Genomic DNA, 19,847 nt, shown 5'->3' on the forward strand with positions numbered 1-19,847 from the left:
CTTGTCAGTGACCCCTTCAGCTTCATTCTCTGTGACCGCTGAGGGAGCAGCTGCCCCACAGCAAGACAGCCAAAGTTGGGGCCCTCCAGGCCTCAGGTCTCCAGAGAACAGCTGCCAAGGTCATCCAAGACAACAGTTGTGGATCCCTGTTGTGGATCCCTGCTGCGGATATCAGGGGAGCACTTAGTAGGGAACACAAGATTAAGGGGTTTTGATTTCACATGTGGTTGCACAGGTGCACTATGATTGTTAATTTTATGACACTTACGTAAATAGACCTTTAATGAAGTCTGATGTGGTTTATTTGCATTTCATAGTCCTTAAGCCTGTGCGCAACCCCAGCACTCCACCGCCTCCTCCCCCCACCATCTTCAGGGGGGACATCCCGAGCAGGGTCTGTGTCCCCCGGAATCATGCATGTGCTCGTGTGCTCACCATTGTGAGCAATGTGCAACAAGCCTCCCGTGCACGCAGAGCCTTTGCCCTTCACGCTTTCATCTGTTTCAAGGCCCTAGCATTGTAAGTACTATACGCTGGGATTCCCCTTCAGTTGTCCAGTTGAGCTGACTTGCATCTCCGCCCACCCCCGATGACCCAACTCCCATGCAGCATCTCAAGATCTCCACCATTGCGAGTGGTTGAGTCCAATACCTTTACCCCTCTCCTCATCACCCACGCCCTACCCCCTCATAACCACTGACCCCCAGGTTACCCTTCAACCCGCTCCTATTACCCTCTGTCCACGTCCCTTACCTTCCCGAGGAGCCCACCCCCTTTCCAATAGACAGGCACCCCATCATCCCGCTGGCCCCCAGAATCAGTTTCTACTTCTGTATCACCTCAGCAACCCTCAACGCCCCTTTACCTGTCACCACAGGACCCTCACCCCCCCATCCTACAGGCTTCCACTGCCCCTAGTAACTCTCACCATCCCTTCCTATCACCAATTCCCTCAATATGCTCCCCTGGACTCATCAGTTGACACCAGGACCCCTCCCCCAAACCCATTTCTCCTCTTCCCCTCATGCCTGTTCACACCTGCACGCCCTGCCCCCTCTGCCACCCTGCCCCCTCCCCCCCACTGCCTGCACTCCACCATGGCCCTTCCCACCTTCCCGTTCCATACCAGTTCACCCATTCCATGACCCCTACAGCATCTCTCTCTTTCCCCTACAACCCCCAACCTCCCCTGCCATCCTCTCAGCCTCTACACCTCAATTCCGGTTGGGCCTTCATCTGCATCTCATTAATGGGACGCAAAACGGTTTCACAACCTGCCTCTGGTGGGAATGGCAACCTGCTGTGATGGGTGGGAGTGCGCATTTCACACAGGCAGGAAACAGATTTTTCAGCTCTCACTGCATTGACCACCACCTGCACCCCTCCACCCCCTGCCGCCCACCATTACACTCACCACGGGGGGCTGGGACTGGAAAATTCCACCCATTGAGTAACGAAATAGTGGTCAGCTATAACGAACATCTACAAATACCTGTCTACATATCTTGTGTGTTACTGTAAAGTGAAATTAAACAAATTTATAGAGTTATGTAACACCATCCAGTTGAAAAAATTAAACTATTATATTGTATTTTGACCATGGTGCAAAAATATTACTGTTGTTCTCAGGGGTTAAAGGGGGTTTCTATATCAAAAGCACTCAGCACAACTTTGTAAATTGTGCCAGCTAACTTAAAAGCATGTTTGGTGAAGTTTCATATTGTTAAAGAAAAATTGGAGGTAGTGGAGGACTCTTTATGAACTAGTAATGTCAGTGTTCACAAATAAATATGCTTACTCAGGAAGATGTTTCCCCTTCCCCAAAACATGATTCTGGAGTTACTGAGTGCATTTTTTTTTAAGTTACTAAAATATGTGCTTTCCAATTCAGTCATGATTCACATGGCAGACTTTTTGGAATCTGCAAACATTTTCAGCAGTTGCTGAACTGATAAATCTGACTTGAGCTATGTTTACACATGACTCCACTTGGCTTTGTTTCATTTTGAGAAGAACCATGCAACAGGGAACCCCTATTATAATAGTTTAAAATATTAATGGGGAAGCAGCACATTTATTATGCATATTTATTTTCAATAAATATTTACAACTAATAACAAAGCCTGCATTTACAAAGCATATGATTGTTAATACAAACTATTTGAAAGCAAACAGAGGATGTATCATAATCTTAGTATAGTCTCTTGCAATTTTCATGACATACATAACATTTGCTTTCTAGAATGTGGCATTTGCAAACTTGTTTGATGAATTTTGTATCCTAAATATTATAAAGTAGTATTAAGTAGACATAAAGATTTTCTTTTCCTTAAATTTCCATGCTGAAAAAAACCAATGAACACCTCAAATTATTAAATTGTCACCATTTTCATCCTATGACAGTGATAAAGTATTGGATATCAATATTGCCAGCATTTTCAAAATTAATCTAAAGAACTTTGTGACAAGGCCATTAGTAGGAATGCAGAACAGAAATAATACAGCAGTCTTAAATACTGTGCATATGAAGAGTGTAAAATAGGCATTTTTTAAAAGTAATTTAAAAAGTAGATTTTGGCAGTTAGATATATGTTATGCAAAAAGAGTGTTTTGTACATTATAGATTAATTATTCACTTATGGTTATAAGGTTATATTTTATTTATTGAAATTAATCAATAGCCTTTACTATCACTGCTTGATGGATGATGAACCCCAGTGGTTTCATAGCTAAAATAAAATTCTATGTTATGTGGAGTGAAAATCACCAAAAACTAACGTAATCCGAATACAACTGGAAAAAAGCAGGAATGAAAGTATATTTTATTTAGAAGTTGATTTAAAAACATTTAACATGCATTACTACATTAGGAAAGAAAAGGCTAAAAAAATCTAGTTTTAATATTGTGTATTTATTGTCAAGTGACACATCTTTTAGATTAATCATCAAATAGCAACAGCATCAGTAACAATTGAAACATTATGCCATGACTGATTACTTGTTTTATTATAGCTGTAGTTGAAAATATTTCTGGATGAGTAATCACAAATCTATTTTGAGAGATCTAAAGTATGTTGTTACATATATTTTTTATTTAGACTTATCAATATGTGTCACTCTAGAAAACATTGTTACAGCATCATGCTTCTGTTTAAAATAGCACCTGTAGGAAAGTGCACAATCTAAAAATTGGCATGATGATACTTTCCTGGAATAAACTCTAACAAGTTGGCAGATTTGAGTCTGTCAACAAAATATGATACTAAGATCCAGTTAAGTCTTTACTATGAAATTGTGTTCTTAGATATTTGTTTTTTAACTGTAAGAATAATAATATTGGGTAGCTTTTATAAGATATGGTTTATTTTTTTAATGTACTGAAATGTGAATGAGTGGTGAAATAATACCAACTCTGATATTAATATGCCTGTAGGTGTGTGATGGCCTCAGTGTAGAAATGGATAGTTAATTTTCCATCAAGAAGCTGCTTGAAAACTGAAATATCACCATTCAGTGTGAATGGTTAAGTATTTTAAATGTTAGCCTCTGTTATGGTTCAAATGCATGACCATCGAGGTGTTCAACCCACAACTATTCCTGCAAGTAATTATTTGAAACATGGTTGATATTTTTTATTTATACAAGGTGCAAAGATATCTCAGTTTATTGACATATCTAAATAAATGCACTCAATAGAAACAGGCAAGTAGCTGAGTGATGTAATAGATACAAGCTGCAGAATTTCAAATATATCAACATTAATAGATGCAGAAAAAATGTATCATGGGAAAATAAGAATGAAGCATATGATAGGCCACTGATATATGGTTCATCATGACTATCATCTTCTATTTTTTGACTACCCCATATTCATGGAATTTGTTCCAAGTTTAAACATAGATGCATCAATAAATGCATTCAAATTGAAAGCTTTCTCGCAAAATACGCTCAATTCTCTCCAGCGCCTCCCAAGCACAAAAATATACCTTTGTGGTCTCTGTATTGCCTTCAGTGTTCAGGAAACGTTTCAGGGTAAAAAATTGCAAATTGACTTTCAGGTGTGAATGTGGCTATAAATGATTTTGTAATGTTAGCATCTATGTTAGCTCAGCGATTGGCAGTAACCTAGGGGCAAAGAGTATAGGGCAGCAGCATAAGTACACAAATTGTATCTTTCTGACATTAATCTCCACTGTGAAACTTGAATATTATCATAACTTATGAAAATTCTTTAAAATTTGTAAAAATTAAGTCATAATTTTCTATTTCTTTTTAAGTTCACCTTTCTTTTATGCCTTTGCCCATGCTTTGCATTATTCCCTGCTGAGAAATCTGGCAGCCTATCTTCTCCCAGGCAACTGCTACTGCCACTGTGTAACTGCCTGTTCAGGGGTGCAATATAGTAACTTGGAATGATTTGCCCTTTGATGTTGTTTTCCTCTTTGAGGGGAACTGCCTAACTTGTGTTTCTGAATTCACTTATAGCCCAACCAAGCATTGTGCACTTGCCATGCAGAAGATGCACTTAAAAGGGAAAGTGCATAGATTCTGTTAGGTTTAAAAACCGTTTGAAATAAATATGTGCATTTTAAAAGTTCCAATTTTAAACCACAACCATTTTGTGTCCGATATAAACGATATGAATTATTGCATGAAACATTACCTGGATTGCTAATCACTCATTTTAGGAATTAAATAATTGGTAATAGCATGGTTTGAAAGAAAATATTAAAAATAAACCAGATGCTACCTCTGTAAAAGGTACCATCTATAAAGGTCTGGGAAGTTTAAGCCTATTACTTTCAGCCAATTCAATTTTGTTATTGGGTTAAAATTGATTGGAATAAATGTAAAGGGCAGTACTTAGATAGTTATTCCCTAGAGTCATCAAATATCAGGGAGTTTCCTCACGAATATTTTGAATCCTAGATATTTCTCCCCCCACTTCCACTGCCAAAAATTGACCTGTACTGATATTTCTGGCTCTGTTCCAAGTTATAAAGTTAGGCTTTTTATTCAGTTAATTCCCACACTACTACCGGTGATTCTGAATAGCATTAGTTACATTTCAACTCCACAAATTGGGAATCATATTCCCAATCAGGGGAGGTGGTAGTGTAATGGTATTGTTGCTGGACTAATAATCCAGAGATCTAGAAAATACTCTGGGGACCAGGGTTTGAATCCCACCATGGCAGATGATGAAATTTGAAGTAAATAAAAAAAAAAGTATGGAATTAAAAGTCTGATGATGACCGTGAAACCATTGTTAAAAACCCATCTGGGAAGGAAATTTGGTCTGGCCTACATGTGACTCCAGACCCACAGCAATGTGGTTGACTCTGAAATGGCTTAGCAAACCACTCAGTTCACAAGGGCAATGAAGGAATGAAAGAAGTAATAAGTAGATGTAATATTCCAGAACATCTCTCAGCAATCTTTTTCAATTGTTTAACAATGAAATAGAGCAAGGTAAATGTAGAGTCGAAAGTCCCCTCGATAAGGGACTTTTTACAATTTATTGTTTTAATGGATAACAACAGTAATAGTGCAAACAAGTAATATATTTTGTGCTTTAAGTAAACTTTGAAGGAGGCTGTATAAAGATCATTTTAATGAAATTATCTGATTATGGCTGTGCATAGATTTAAACTGGTTAACAAAGTTACTTTTAGAAGGTGTGAGGTTTTAACCTGCTGACATAATGGAGCAAGTGCATAGCCTCCATCAGCAGCACAGGCCTGGTGATCTCTTCCATTGGCTAAGGCGCTGATGAGCGCCACCACCGGGTCGGCAACGCCATAGCAACCGGATTCCATCCCCCCCAAAGCCCCCGATCCCGTCCCCGCCGCGCCGCCGACCGCGGCCCCGTCCGTCCGTCCAGCCGGCCGCCCGCCGGCCGGCCCACCCGCGCAAGCGCGCTAACCGGCAAAGGCCAGCCCGAGCTCTCTTCTTCTGGTGGCTCCGCGTCCGGCGGCTCGTGCCCGACGCCAGGCCACGCCCCCTTCGCCGGAGTGAGGGAGAGGAGGGGCCGGTGGGATGCGCGTCCACCCATGTGACGCGGGCGCAGCCAATCCTTGGCGGGGAAATGCCGCCCGCCTCAGCGCTGTCGCCATTACGCTGGCTGCCTGTGTCTGTCTATCTGTCTGTATGTGTGTGTGTTATGTATGTGTGTGAGTGAGTGAGAGAGAGAGAGAGAGAGAGAGGGGAGGGAGAGAGGGCGAGCCAGAGAGAGAGAGAGAGAGCAGCCTTCAGCGGATAACTGGCGGCGGTAGCAGCAGCAGCGACTGATCTTTCGTTTAACTTGGGAGCTGGACGACGACGAAGGACAACACCACCACACAAAAAAATATAACCATCAAAAGCTGGGGGAGCCTCCTGAATTAAAGCGGCGGACGTCACTCCTTCCATCGCTCTGGAGAGATTTTAGTTATAATTTTTAAAATAGATATTTATTCGTTATTTTTTTTCTCTCGTGGCGGTGGGCGGAGGAGGTTTTTTTTGTGAGTGTGCGTGTCTGGTTGGTGTTGGTGGTGGTGGTGGTAGTGGGGGGGGTGACTGTTTCATCCCTCCCGGTTCTACCTACATATTATTTTCGGTTTTTTTTTGCAAAAAAAAAGCAAGACGGAATCTTTAATTCGACCTCCGGAGAGAAAGTCATGCACGGAGCATGACTGCAGCAAACTGGGTGGCCAACGGTGCTAGCTTGGAGGACTGCCATTCGAATTTATTCTCTCTGGTGAGTGAATGAGAGAGACTGGGGAGAGAGGGAGAGAGAAAGGGAGAGGGGCCTTAGGCTGTGTGGGAGCAGCCATTTTCTACTAATGGTTTAGCATAACCGTTTACATGGCCTTATTTTCCTGTCTAGAGTTTATTCCCTAGCCCCCCCCTCCCCCGCCCCCAACTATTTTTGATGTTTACGCCCCTCCTCCTCCTCTTTCTCTCTTTCTCCCCCCCCCACACCCCCCTTCCCTCCCTACCACCCCCTCTCCTAAAAGCCTCCACTACGTATTGCATATTATTATTTTCCCTTAACAGAGCTGGAAGCTTTTAATCCACCATCTTGAACTGGAAAAATGTCTGCATATTTCAAGTCGAATTAAAAGCGTGTCCTTTTTCTCGGGAGGGGGGAGGGGGCGGGGGGAAGTTTAAACGTAATCTCTACATGGCAACTGATACTGTTTGTCGTTTACATGGCATTCATTTGATATTTTGTCTTATTGCTGCAGTACCACCACCACCACCGTCTTTAGATTTTCCGGTGCACGTTTTTTCTTAATATTCCCAGCTGTAGTAATAAATCATGTCCCCTGTCTGAAGTTTTAATGTTAAGTACTTCTTCTGCATTGGTCTTATAGCTTTGAAATTTGTTTCCTCCACCCTAATCTGTTTTGATTCAGTACATCATTTAATCCAGTTTTTTTTTTACAATCATGTCATTTTAATGTTCAAACCATTTTAAATGTTCACGGTGCATTCTAGTTAACGCATGCACGCAATTTAAATTTCCTTATTGCGTGCTTTGTGAAAAACAATATTGTGGATTACATCTTTTAAAAATCGTTTGAGGCTGTTGAGCGTTTCATTCAAATGAAAGTACCCCTTTAAAATTAATTTTAAAAATCTGGTTGTTAATACATTGACATTTTTGCTGTGGCGTTTTTTTAATACTATATATTCAGTTTTTAAATATCAATTCTTGATCGATCAACATATATTAAAGTAGTAGCTGTCAGGAGTTGGTTGACAATGGTAATGATTAAATTTTTGCCCTCATTTATATATTGTAATTGATTACAATTGCAATCATATTTTGACTTGCATTTGATATGACAATGAGATATTAAGCATTTGTCCCAAAGTTCAAAATATCCTCAACACATTTAGCTTTCAATGGAGATCTTTTAAATATTTCGTGGGACTTTTTTTTGACATGTTTCTCAACCAACAGGCTGAACTAACTGGCATCAAATGGCGTAGGTACAGTTTCCAGGGTCTAGGGGGCTGTGGTCCCATCATCTCAGCACCAGCTCAGGATGATCCTATTCTGCAGACCTTTATTAGATGTCTACAGGCCAATCTGCTATGTGTATGGCGACGAGATGTGAGACCCGAAGCCAAGGAATTGTGGATTTACTGGTGGGGAGAGGAGCCGAATTTAGTTGATATAATTCATCATGAATTACGAGGTGAGTTCCATCTTTCTTATTCAATAAAATGGCTGTACTGTTGGAGGAGTTTCCATGATTGATTACTGCTTTTGCATACACTGTCTAAAATTTTGAAGAGGCATGTGCAGTGGATCACATCTTTAAGTGGAATTTTCCCTTGCAAAGTCATCTCAAGTGCTTATTTGATTATTAAAGGTTGTCTTTAAAAATGTTTTTATGACTGTTAATTCCAGACAGGCCCCTTTGTATATACATATGGAATGTTTTCAATAATTTAAATGAAGAATTCCTCATAGGATTTTCACCACAATTTATCAGAGCTGACAAGGACTTTGAATACAATACCGCCTCTAGAGCTGTTAACTATGAAATGTGAAATAGACTTCGTTGTGCTGTTTGTTAACAGTCTTGTGTAGCTGTGAATAAAAAGGATTAGAGAATGTAATGAAAGTATTTGTAGAAATCTGGTCCATTCACATGTAAACTTGTGTTTCTTTCTAGTGCTGTAGATATTTTGGGTGCTTGGAGTTCAGATAGTGATGCATTGTTTTAACAGTAGCAGTGGCTGGTGGTTTACAGCTTTTGGTCTCTGGAAAGCTCCAGAGAGGCCTACTGCAAGGTAATTTGACTCTGTCAGCAGGATAGTTGTATACTATTTACTGAGAAAATTCTTAGAATTCCTAGCTATTAACTCACATTCTCCTTCAGGTCTAAAATGTTATAATTTACTTGTTACACTTGCATAATTGTCTATTACTGCAATAAATGCTTTTGTAGTGTTCACGAACCAAACGTAGCTGATGTTTTACTTCATTTCTGTGAAAGAGTGATTGCTTATTTGCATATTTTAAAAATGGCAGCAGATAGATTTGGTCTGCTTTGTGAAGATTTTCTGGATAGCAAGTTTAGCAACCTGGAAATGCATTTCAGCTGTTGGGGAGCCCCCTTACTCTGAGATCAAACAAGAAACTTGTGTAGATGATGTAGTAGGCAGCAGCTGTGAATTTTTGTTGTGTAGTGGCATGTTATGGTTGTGGTACTTAAATCTGTTTTTTCTACACTTGGGCGAAAAATAGTGGAAGTAATGCAAAGTAACAATATAATGTGGTTGATGAATATCCTTGAATACTGTACAATGAGCCAATAAAACTTTTCTACCTATCGCAACTTTTTAAATAGGATACTCTAATTCCTTGTCGATACTTGGGTACTAGTTGTGGAAAAGTTAGCCAACAATCTTTTGTGAATTAAGACTTCACACATTATCTATATAATCTGGTTGGAAGTGGTTCTGGTCACTTTTTAGTTTCGTTTTGACCTTTGGGTTCTGTTGTCTTGAATCTTTGTGGACTTTGTACTTTTATTCTTTGCATACAGTATGCTTATGTGGGTGTTGACCATGATTGAAAGAGCGTTTCACATGCGTGCAAAATAAAAATACGGTGTCTTGTACCCTTTTTAAACTATGTATTTTCCACTGGTAGCACCATTTGTAAATAGTTTTCTTTTAATATTTGTATAGGAATCTAGATACTGGTGATCTAACATGTACAGCAAGACCTTAAGGTCTTGAAAGAAGTGGCTAGTGAGATAGTTGATGCACTGGTTTTAATTTTCCAAAATTCCCTAGATTTGGGAATGGTTCCAGTAGATTGGTAAATAGCAAATATAACTCCTTTATTCGAAAAGGGATGGAGACAGAAAGCACAAAACTATAGGCCAGTTAGCCTAACATCCATCATAGGGAAAATGTTAGATGCTATTATTAAAGATGTTACAGCAGGACACTTGGAAAAATTCAGGCAGAGTCAACATGATTTTGTAAAAAGGAAATCATGTTTAACCAATTTATTGGAGTTCTTTGAAGGAGCCACATGTACTCTGGATAAAGGGGAGCTGGCGGATGTACTGTACTTAGATTTCCAGAAGGCATTTGATAAAGTGCCACATCAAAGGTTTTTGCAGAAAATAAAAGCTCGTGGTGTAGGAGGTAACATTTTGGCATGGATAGAAGATTGGCTAGCTAACAGGAAGCAGAGAGTTGGCATAAATGGGTCTTTTTCTGGTTGGCAGAATGTGACGAGTGGTGTGCTACAGGGATCAGTGCTGGGGCCTCAACTTTTTACAATTTATATAAATGACTTGGATGAAGGGACTGAAGGAGTGGTTGCTAAATTTGCTGACGACACAAAGATAGGTAGAAAAGTAAATTGTGAAGAGGATGTAAGGAGGCTACAAAGTTACATAGGTTGTGAGTGGGTGAAGATCTAGCAAATGGAATATAATGTGATCAAATGTGAAATTGTTAATTTTGGCAGGAAAAATAAAAAATAAACTTATTATCTAAATGGTGAGAGATTGCAGAGCTCTGAGATCCAGAGGGATCTGGGTGTCCTAGTGCATGAATCACAAAAGGTTAGTGTGCAGGTACAGCAAATAATTAGGAAAGCTAATAGAATGTTATCAGTTATTGTGAGGGGAATTGATTACAAAAATAGGGAGGTTATGCTTCAGTTGTACAGGGCATTGGTGAGACCACATCTGGTGTATTGTGTACAATACTGGTCTCTTTATCTAAAGAAAAATCTAAATGCATTCGAAGCAGTTCAAAGAAGGTTTACTAGACTAATACCAGGAATGGGCGGGTTGTCTTATGAGGAAAGGCTGGATAGGTTAGGATTGTATCCACTGGAATTTAGAAGAGTAAGAGGTGACTTAATTGAAACCTTTAACATCCTGAGGGGTCTTGACAGGGTGGATCTGAACAGGATGTTTCCTCTTCTGGGAGAATCTAGAACTAGGGGCCACTGTTTAAAAATAAGGGATTGCTCATTATAAGGCAGGAGATTAGGAGAATTTTTTTCCTCCAAAAGGTGGTAGAAACAGTGTCTTTGAATATTTTTAAGGCAGAGCTAGATAGATTCTTGATTAACAAGGGGCTGAAAGGTTACTGGGGGTAGACAGGAATGTGGGGTTGAGGTTACATTCAGATCAGCCATGACCATCTTGAATGGCAGAGCAGGTTTGAGGGGCTGAATGGCCTACTCCTGCTTCTAATTCTTATGTTCGTATGTTGACGAGGAAATTCTGAAAAATTAACCTGAAAGTTGATACATTGGCCTTAATTTGTTATGTACCTTAGCTACTTGGTATCTGTTGTAAAATTACTGTAATAAACTTTATGAAAGTATAAAATGTTTTGAGAATTAAAGATTAAACTCTCAAGAATGGTAATAGTTGTAGTATTCTATCGTGGGATTTAACGATAAATACTAAAACCACAATAAAACTGTTCTGGTAAATACCATCTTTGCCATTAGTGACACTGACGTAAGCATTTTGTGGTTGAGGAAATATGACTTTACTCTTTTCCTATTGTAGCTGAGCTAGTTAGATTGGTCTAGGTATTTTAAAAATATTAAGGCACTGCTTTTTAACACCGTTGTGCATCTCTTGTGTCATTTCTCTACTTTCTCCATATTGAGCATGGTTATTTGCTATTTGTACTGGTTATGGCCTGGTGGTGGGGAAAGACTTGTGAACCTTTTTCAAGCTTTCACTTGTAAGCTTTGTAAATGACCAGTTAAGACTTGTTTTGGATGTGACTACATAATTTTTGATCCCTGAAAGTTACAACTGCATTATGTATCCTCCTATTTGTCTTCAGCCCTGTAGTGTGTATGTAAATAAGTTTGAGAGATTAAATCTGACTTCATTGGAGTTTGGTGGAATGTTACTGGTCACAAATGTACACATGTTGTTACCTTTCTTAAGGAAACAAATTGTTGGTGCCCTGTGATAAATTGGGTTATGTATGGCATGTTAAAATAAGATTTTGTAAATTTACTGGTTGCTTAAACATATAGCCCTAAGCATTTTGAAAAGCTCTTTATTAGTTTATGGTCTGAATATTTTTTGAAACAGCAGGCTGTGATGCTTGTATTTTCAGGGTGGCTCCCTCTGATCGTTCATTGCTTTCAAGTAGCAATGAAAAGTGTTTAATATTTTCCTGAAGGCTCATTAGAGACTAGTAGTTAACTACATCAAAGTATTATGCACAGCAAAATTGCAATTCTGAAAGAACTTGATGGCTTGCTGCAATAAGGTGTTATGGTAAAGCTTGTAGCTCTGATTTCTGGCTGTTTATCAGCATAAAACTTCCCACATTGGTGAGATACATAGTTGGTTGTAATATAGTGTACAAAATTACATCATTAATATGCCTGAACTTTGAGCCTTTTTGGAGTTGCTTGAAGGAACTGAGTTTAAATGCTGGGCCATGGTGAGATGCTGTTGTAGTTGCTCACACTGTGGGTGGAGCTTTAAGCATGCAGAACTGTATGTGTATTGTTTGAATGTGCAGTCTTATCGTTTCATCTCCATTTACACCAAAAGCCATTTCAGGGATCACTTGACTATTTCTGAATTTGGAACAGTTACAGGTGTTACCACCAAGAAATTTTATTATTTTAAATTATATCATTTATACATACAAAATGAATTAATGAATCTTTTAATTTCAAGTTTTAAAATGTGTGTAGCTTTTTCTTTGGAATTTTATTAAAAGTCAAACAACTTGATGAATCCATATGAGTCATCACATTTGAGCATAATTGTATATTTTGAGATTAGCTTTTCAGGCTTGGGCTTGGTTTCTGAAGAAAAGAGAAAAGAAAAATTTGCCATTGTATTGCATACAGCAAGTTAGCAAATTTTCACTGACTTCCCTCTGTCCTCCCTCTTGCATCCTTTCTCTTCACTTCTTTTGGATGATTTTCTTTCATGGGACGTGGGTGTCGCTGGCCACATTTATTGCCAGGCCAGCATTTATTGCCCACCCCTAATTGCCCATTTAAAAGTCAACCACATTGCTGTGGATCTGGAGTCACATGTAGGCCAGACCAGGTAAGGACGGCAGATTTCCTGAAGGCAAATTAGTGAACCAGGTGGGTTTTTACAACAATCGACAATGGTTTCAATTTGATTTTTATTGAATTCAGATTCCACCATCTGCCTTGGGATTCGAACCTGGGTCTCCAGAGCATTTCCCTGGGCTTCTGGATTACTTATCCAGCTACCATACCACTATGCCACCACCTCTCTTCTGGGAAAATCAGCTATTAATAACTGCAGGTGCCCTGCCCCTCTAACTTGTGCTTCCCTTTCAACTTCTCTTGTTTCCTATCATTTCTCATACATATTCCCCTTCCTATCATTCCTTCCTTACTTTTACCCCTCCCACTTTGAACCATCTACCCAACATTAGTATCCTTTCCCCCTTGGTGCACTTTCACTGACCACACACTTTTAACCCCATGCACTCTCCAAGAGCGGGTGTAACAGATTTTAATATCTAATTACTACTGTGTAGCCTGAAACTTGTATCTATTCACCCTTTTGAGTTTCACCCTAGACACTGACTGACAAACTGCTTTGGTGCAGTCAAGCTTATTCTGTGGGAAAGGCAGTTTCTGTGATGGAACACATGATTGTTGCTTATTTCCAGATTTCTCTGCAGAGCTGTCAGTTTTTGTTGGTTAAAATGCTTGTTGAATCTATTTGAATAAGGGATGTCATGAATTGCAGAGATGTTACAATCTTTCAGTCCAATTATTGAGAGAGCTTTTCTTCCCACCCACTCCTCAAAAACCCATATCTAGCCCATATCAGTGTGTGTATCAATGTTGTTTTTCAAAACTCAGCAAATATTGAGATTGTTGGCTCAGATACTCTTTCACACATGGCAAGTTACGTATAAACAATTCATTGTATCTTTTTCTAGGGGAGGGTGTTATGTTTTTTGTAGAAAAAGACACTAAGTTTTCAGTTGGTGTATAAGTGATTGACTCTGGCTCTGGCTTTGATTTCAGATCTGAGCGAGTGTTTTGTCAATGCAGTTTTTGCATCAAATGTTATCTGCAGTGGTTTAAGTGAGATCTAGGTGCTCCATTCTGCAATTGAAATGGGGCCTATGATTTTCCTGCTAGCTAAACAATAAAGACTGAATGTATAACTTCAGTAATAGTGTTTCTTATAAAAGTTCCAAGAATGTTTTTGTATTGTTGCGGCAGAGCATTAACAAAATGACCTAATTAGTAGCTAGTCAACGCATTCTTTTTCATATGAACCTTCATTGCAAATGCTCTGAATTATATAGTACATTATGGACTAAAGTTAGGGAATGCAGTGATGCATCATTTAGATAAAATGCGTTTTTTTCTTGACAAAAAACAAGTTAAAATAATTTTTGGTTTTGGCATTTTTATTCCAGGACCAAGGTGGTTATCCTATCCCTCTTTTTAGCCTATTTACTTAGAAAGTTTCCCCTGGCTGCAGGGTTAATAGTGTGCAAACATAATTTTACCCTCCTTTTTTGTGAATGGTACCATTTAATGTATTTTTAAAATTCTGCTGGATCCTGACTTTTGTATGCACATACTTGACTGCATCCTTAGCATGCACAGGAAATGGCACTAGATCTGTTTGAAGACTTATAAATTTATTTTATATTTGCATAATGTGAAACTTTTACTGCTGGATTGTAAGTAACTGGTTAAATTTTCAAAAAGAGGTGGGGCAGGGGTGTGGAGTGAGGGAAAGCGAGTGGAATCGGGCCATTTATTTTAGAGGTTGTACAGACATTGAAATGTTGGCACATTAATACTGTTGTGTTCCTGTCAGCAATTTGTGGCATTAATACCCTTTTTGCGTGACCTCATGAATCAAGGACTTAATCTATTCTGTCAACAGTCACTTGTGAAAATACTCATTTATAAATAGTGTATATTTCATTAAGTATGAAATGTAGTTGTAATCTGTTCACGAGGTTCAGATGATCATTACCTCCAAAACCTTTTTGTTTGAAACCTCGTCGTTAATGATTACTAGAAACTCACACCCAGATTTCTTTGTTCAGAATGTAGTTAGTCTGCATTTTGAGGAAAATGGCATATCGGGTTGTCTTCTGTAAACTGAATTTTTATATCCTATATCATCAACTCTCCTTCCACGCCAATTATAATGCATTGGTTCTTCGGTTGCAGTTTCAGTGTGCAGAGATTGGGTAAAGCTGCAGATTTTGTAAAAGTCCCGAGGGATTGCATTTTATCTTTTGCTTAAAATTTATATATTTGTTCACTTTAATGGTAAAATTGATTTCTCCACAGTTCTTCACATTGTTTATGCCTACAAATTGGCTGCAATAAGCTGTTTCCTAGTTTGTGGTTCCAATGAACAGTACAAAGTCCAAATCTTCGAACTGATGGCCTGGAGTGTTAGTTGGTTAAAGCAGCTAAAAAGATTGAATTTCAGGCACAAATTGGGTTTGTGATTTTCTTTTTCTGTCCAACATTGTGCTGGAAGTTGGCTTTGCTTCCAAAACTGGCCATACCCTTGATCAAATTAATTACCATGAAAAGCTTCTGCTAATAGTACCTGTTTGCTGGTCTTTGAAGAGGCTCTTAAAATTGAGCTTATTTGGTACATGAGCACTTTCAAATATTTTAATTTAATCAACTATTTATTGTGCACTAGCGTAACTAGTGAATAGGAACAGGAGAAGGCCATTCAGCCTGTCGTGCCTGCTCCGCCATTCAATACGATCATGGCTGATCGAACACTTCAATGCCTTTATGCCACTATATCCCCACAACCCTGTGTGTTGTTGTTAATCAGAAACCTATCAATCTCTACCTTAAATATACTCGACGACTGAGCTTCAATGGCCCTCTGGGGTAGAGAATTCCAAAGATTCCCTCTGAGCAAAAAAATTTCTCCTTCTCTCAGTCCTATGTGGCTTCCCTCTTATTTTGAAATTGTGTCCCCTGGTTCCAGACTCCGCAACCAGAGGAAACATCTTACCTGCATCTACCCTGTCTATTCCTTTACATATTTTGTAGGTTTCAATGAGATCACCCCTCACCCTTCAAAACTCTAGAGAGTACAGGCCCAGTTTCCCTAATCACCCTTCATAAGGCAGTCCTGCCACCCCCCCAGAACAAGTCTGGTGAACCTTCGTTGCACACCTTCTATGGCAATAATATCCTTTTTGAGGTAAGGGGACCAAAACTCTGCACAGTACTCCAGGTGCGGTCTAACCAAGCTTCTATACAATTGAAGCAAGACTTCACTAGTCCTGTACTCGAATTCTCTTGCGATAATGGCCAACATTCCATTAGCCTTCCTGATAGCTTGCAGCACCTGCATGTTAGCTTTCAGTGACTTATGGACAAGGACACCCAGGTCCCTTTGTAGATCTACACTTTCTAATCTCTTACCATTTAGGAAATGCTCTGCACATCTGTTCCTTCTACCAAAGTGGATAACCTCTCATTTTTCCACACTATATTCCATCTGCCATGTTCTTGCACACTCAGTAAGTCTTCCCAAATCCTCCTGTAGCAGCTTTACATCTTCCTCACAACACACATTCCCACCTAGCTTTGTATCATCCATGAACTTGGAATTATTACATTTGGCCCCCACATCCAAATCATTGATAGACATATATTGTGAACAGCTGGGGCCCAAGTACTGATCCTTGTGGTACCCCACTAGTCTGATTCTGTAGTTTTTAAAATGCATTTAAGTTACTTAAAATCTGCTTACTCACAGGAGATGGACCAGACATTTTGATTAAAATTGCATATTTATAATAAACCCTTTTTCCAGCTGTATTAATAAATCTGCACCAGGTTGTCACTCATAAATACTTCAGGGAATATTTTTTAAACATGGAATTTTAAAAAAAATGCTCTAAAACGTTGCCCCATGGCACTGGTTCACAGCAGATTTTACAGTCAGCAATATACAAGTGAGTTTGTCGAAACTTGAGCAAAAAATATCGCTTGTGAAAACTGGCTCGGTTTGCACCTGGATCACTGTGCCCAAATCAGAACATAAACATGCAGCTGTTGATAGTTTGACAGCATACTTTTAAATCAGTGACTTAGTGTTTTGCTCGAAGTAGCAGTTTCAAAAAGTACACGTTGGTCTCTCTTACTACCTGTTTGTCTTTCTGCCTGTCTATGTGCTTGTTTGGGTGTATCACTGTGTCTGTCTGTCTGTCTCTTTCTGACATACTGTCTGCATCTCTCTCCTTATTACCACTGTTCTGTCTCACTCACTGTCTCTGCCTGCATGCCTTGCTTCTCTCACTCTTGACTTTATGCTCTGTGCCTGTTCCCTTTTTCTGTGTCATGCTTGCAACTTTGGAGTAGCTACACATGCAGGAAACTTGTACTTTCGTAGTTATGTTCTGCTGTTGCCTCTGGCCCACTGTAAATGGTGCAGACTTGCAGGAGAGGAACTAGATTATAATGTAGACCTGCTATCAATAGAATATAGTGTAAATGAGAAATGTTAGGTGTTATTGTAGATGCAATTGCAAGCTTGTGGTTCTGGTCCTTACACCATGTGTGCCAATAAAAATGGGGCTTTTCATCAGAGCACAACACATTGCAATACCATAGGCTGGCAGAGATTGAAAATCAATGTTGGTTTTGCCCTGCATTGAAATATATTTTTGAAATGTTAAAACAGCTATTGTAATTTTGCATTTTGATGAAACACTTGTCAATTCTACTGTTAATTTGTGTATTTAAGTTGACTTTATTACTCTCATGTGCTTTAATCAGCTTTTGGGTTGTCATTTGAGGAAAGGTCAAAAAAGATTAACTTAAGATTAAACAATGTTCAAACCATTATCTGAATCAACTCAATCTTGCAAGATTTTAAAGGTTCAGATGAATAAATATCTGGTCATTGAAGGTTTGAAGTTACTGGAGGGAAGGGAACAGTACTGTCATTAGAATTTCAGTAAGATGAGATGGTGGACACAATGTTTGTATTAACTTCACTTGAATGGCACAGCAGCAGAAAGGGAAAGTCCCAACTATTTACAGATGATAATGATTTGAATGAAGGGATTGAGTGTATGGTTTTAATTGCATCAGTTGAAGTTAAGTACACAGGTGGAAGGTATTGAATGGATGGTTACTTGAGCACATATAAAGAGACATTTACTGACACGAGAGCCAGGAGAGATATACCTGTAATATTTCACTCTGAATAAATCTATTCTGAGTAAAGACTAGTTCTGGTTTCTTCCTTCACCAACTGGATATCAGGAGTATAAGATGATGTAGCCAAATTTGCTGACAGTACAATGGTAGGCAAGTGAGTTGTGAGGAGGACACAGTCTGAAAAAGGATATGCGTAGGTTAAGTGAGTGGGCAGAAATTTGGCAGATGGAGTATAATGTGAGAAAATGTGGGGTTGTTCACTTTGGCTGGAAGAATAGAAAAGCAAAATATCAATGGGAGAGAGACTGCAGAGTGCTGTGGTACAGAGGAATCTGGGTGTCCTTGCTCATGAAGACAAACTTAGTATGCAGGTACAGCAAATAAGTAAGAATGTTGGCCTTTATTGCAAGGGGATGGAGTATAAAAGTAAGGATGTCTTGTTACAACTGTATAGGGCACTGGCGAAAATTGTGTACAGTATTGGTCTCCTTAAAGCCTTAAAGGATATAATTGCATTAGAAGCAGTTTAGAGAAGGTTCACTAGTCTGATTCCTGGAATGAAGTGGTTGTCTCATGAGAAAAGATTGAGCAGGTTGAGTTTAAACTCACTAGAGTTTAGAAGAATGAGAGGTGATCTTATTGAATTATGTAAGATCCTGAGGGGACTTGACAGAGTAGATGCTAGTGATTTGGATGTATCAGCCAAATATAAAAAAAATTCAAGTTTATAGCACAGGATACTATTCACCCATTGTATCCATGCCTGCTGACAAATATCCACCCAGCTTGATTCCCTAGATTTCCCAAAGATGAGAAACAGCTGTTTTCCATTGTTGGGAAATCTGGAACTGGGGCTATCATTTAAAAGCAAGTAAAGAGGGAAAGTAAAGTAGAGTAGAGTGCATACCTTCACCACATTGTTAGCTCAGTGTTGTGACATAGCACTTCCTGAGGCTTTTCCCTGCCTGATGCTGTATAACCACAAAGCTGAAAAAATAAGTCCTTTTAAGAGCTTCCATCTCATTCCAGGCCTATCCACATTTAAGAACCAGCTCTGAAAACTCTGCTCATATTTTGACAACTGTGACAAATTGCACCACAACACCTAAGATGGTCAACAATGTTCTAAATAAAACAACCCGCAATATTCTTTAAAAAAAAAAGTCAGTTTGCTCTTTCTCCAAACCTTAATGGATCCTTTAAAAAAAATCTAGATCTCCATCTTCACCAAAATCTACTCAGTTCTTCCTTAGGCTGTACCCTATCTATACCCAGTTTCACTGAAATCTGTTTGTTAGCTTTTGAGATGTATTGTTTACAAACAGACTAACAAACAGGGGCGAAAACATTACAATCTCGCACCTTCCGTGGTGGAGGTAATAATGGGTGTCTCATTTAAGACAGATGAGAAGGAATTTTTTCTGAGGGTCATTAATCTTTGGAATTCTCTACCCCAAGAGCAGTGGAGGGTGAGTCATTGAATATATTCAAGGCTAACTTTGACTCCCAAGTAGATCAGGAATCTTAAGGTTATGAGGGACAGGCAGAAAGCAGAGTTAAGGCCATAATCAGATCGACACACAGGAAATGTATCATCACACTTTGAAGCATAATGGCTTGGGTTTTTAAAAATCATTGTTCTAGATAAGCACAG

At 39.1% G+C, this 19,847-nt stretch overlaps 1 protein-coding gene across 3 annotated transcripts in view; it reads left to right on the top strand.

Moving 5' to 3' along the window:
* Positions 1 to 6,183: 6,183 nt before the first annotated feature.
* Positions 6,184 to 19,847, top strand: part of LOC144687656 (mediator of RNA polymerase II transcription subunit 13-like) — a 275,902-nt gene continuing 262,238 nt past the window's right edge. For 2 of the 3 annotated variants that reach the window (XM_078554036.1, XM_078554039.1), the window contains exons 1-2: positions 6,211 to 6,739; positions 7,952 to 8,189. In XM_078554036.1, the coding sequence (XP_078410162.1) occupies positions 6,671 to 6,739; positions 7,952 to 8,189 (307 nt within the window). In that variant the 5' untranslated portion in view covers positions 6,211 to 6,670. Of the gene's footprint in view, positions 6,740 to 7,951; positions 8,190 to 19,847 lie in introns of all 3 variants that reach the window. The other variant, XM_078554037.1, reaches the window with a different exon arrangement.

The sequence above is a fragment of the Cetorhinus maximus genome, chromosome 12 (genome assembly GCF_964194155.1).
Source record: "Cetorhinus maximus chromosome 12, sCetMax3.hap1.1, whole genome shotgun sequence".
NCBI classification, from domain to species: Eukaryota; Metazoa; Chordata; class Chondrichthyes; order Lamniformes; family Cetorhinidae; genus Cetorhinus; species Cetorhinus maximus.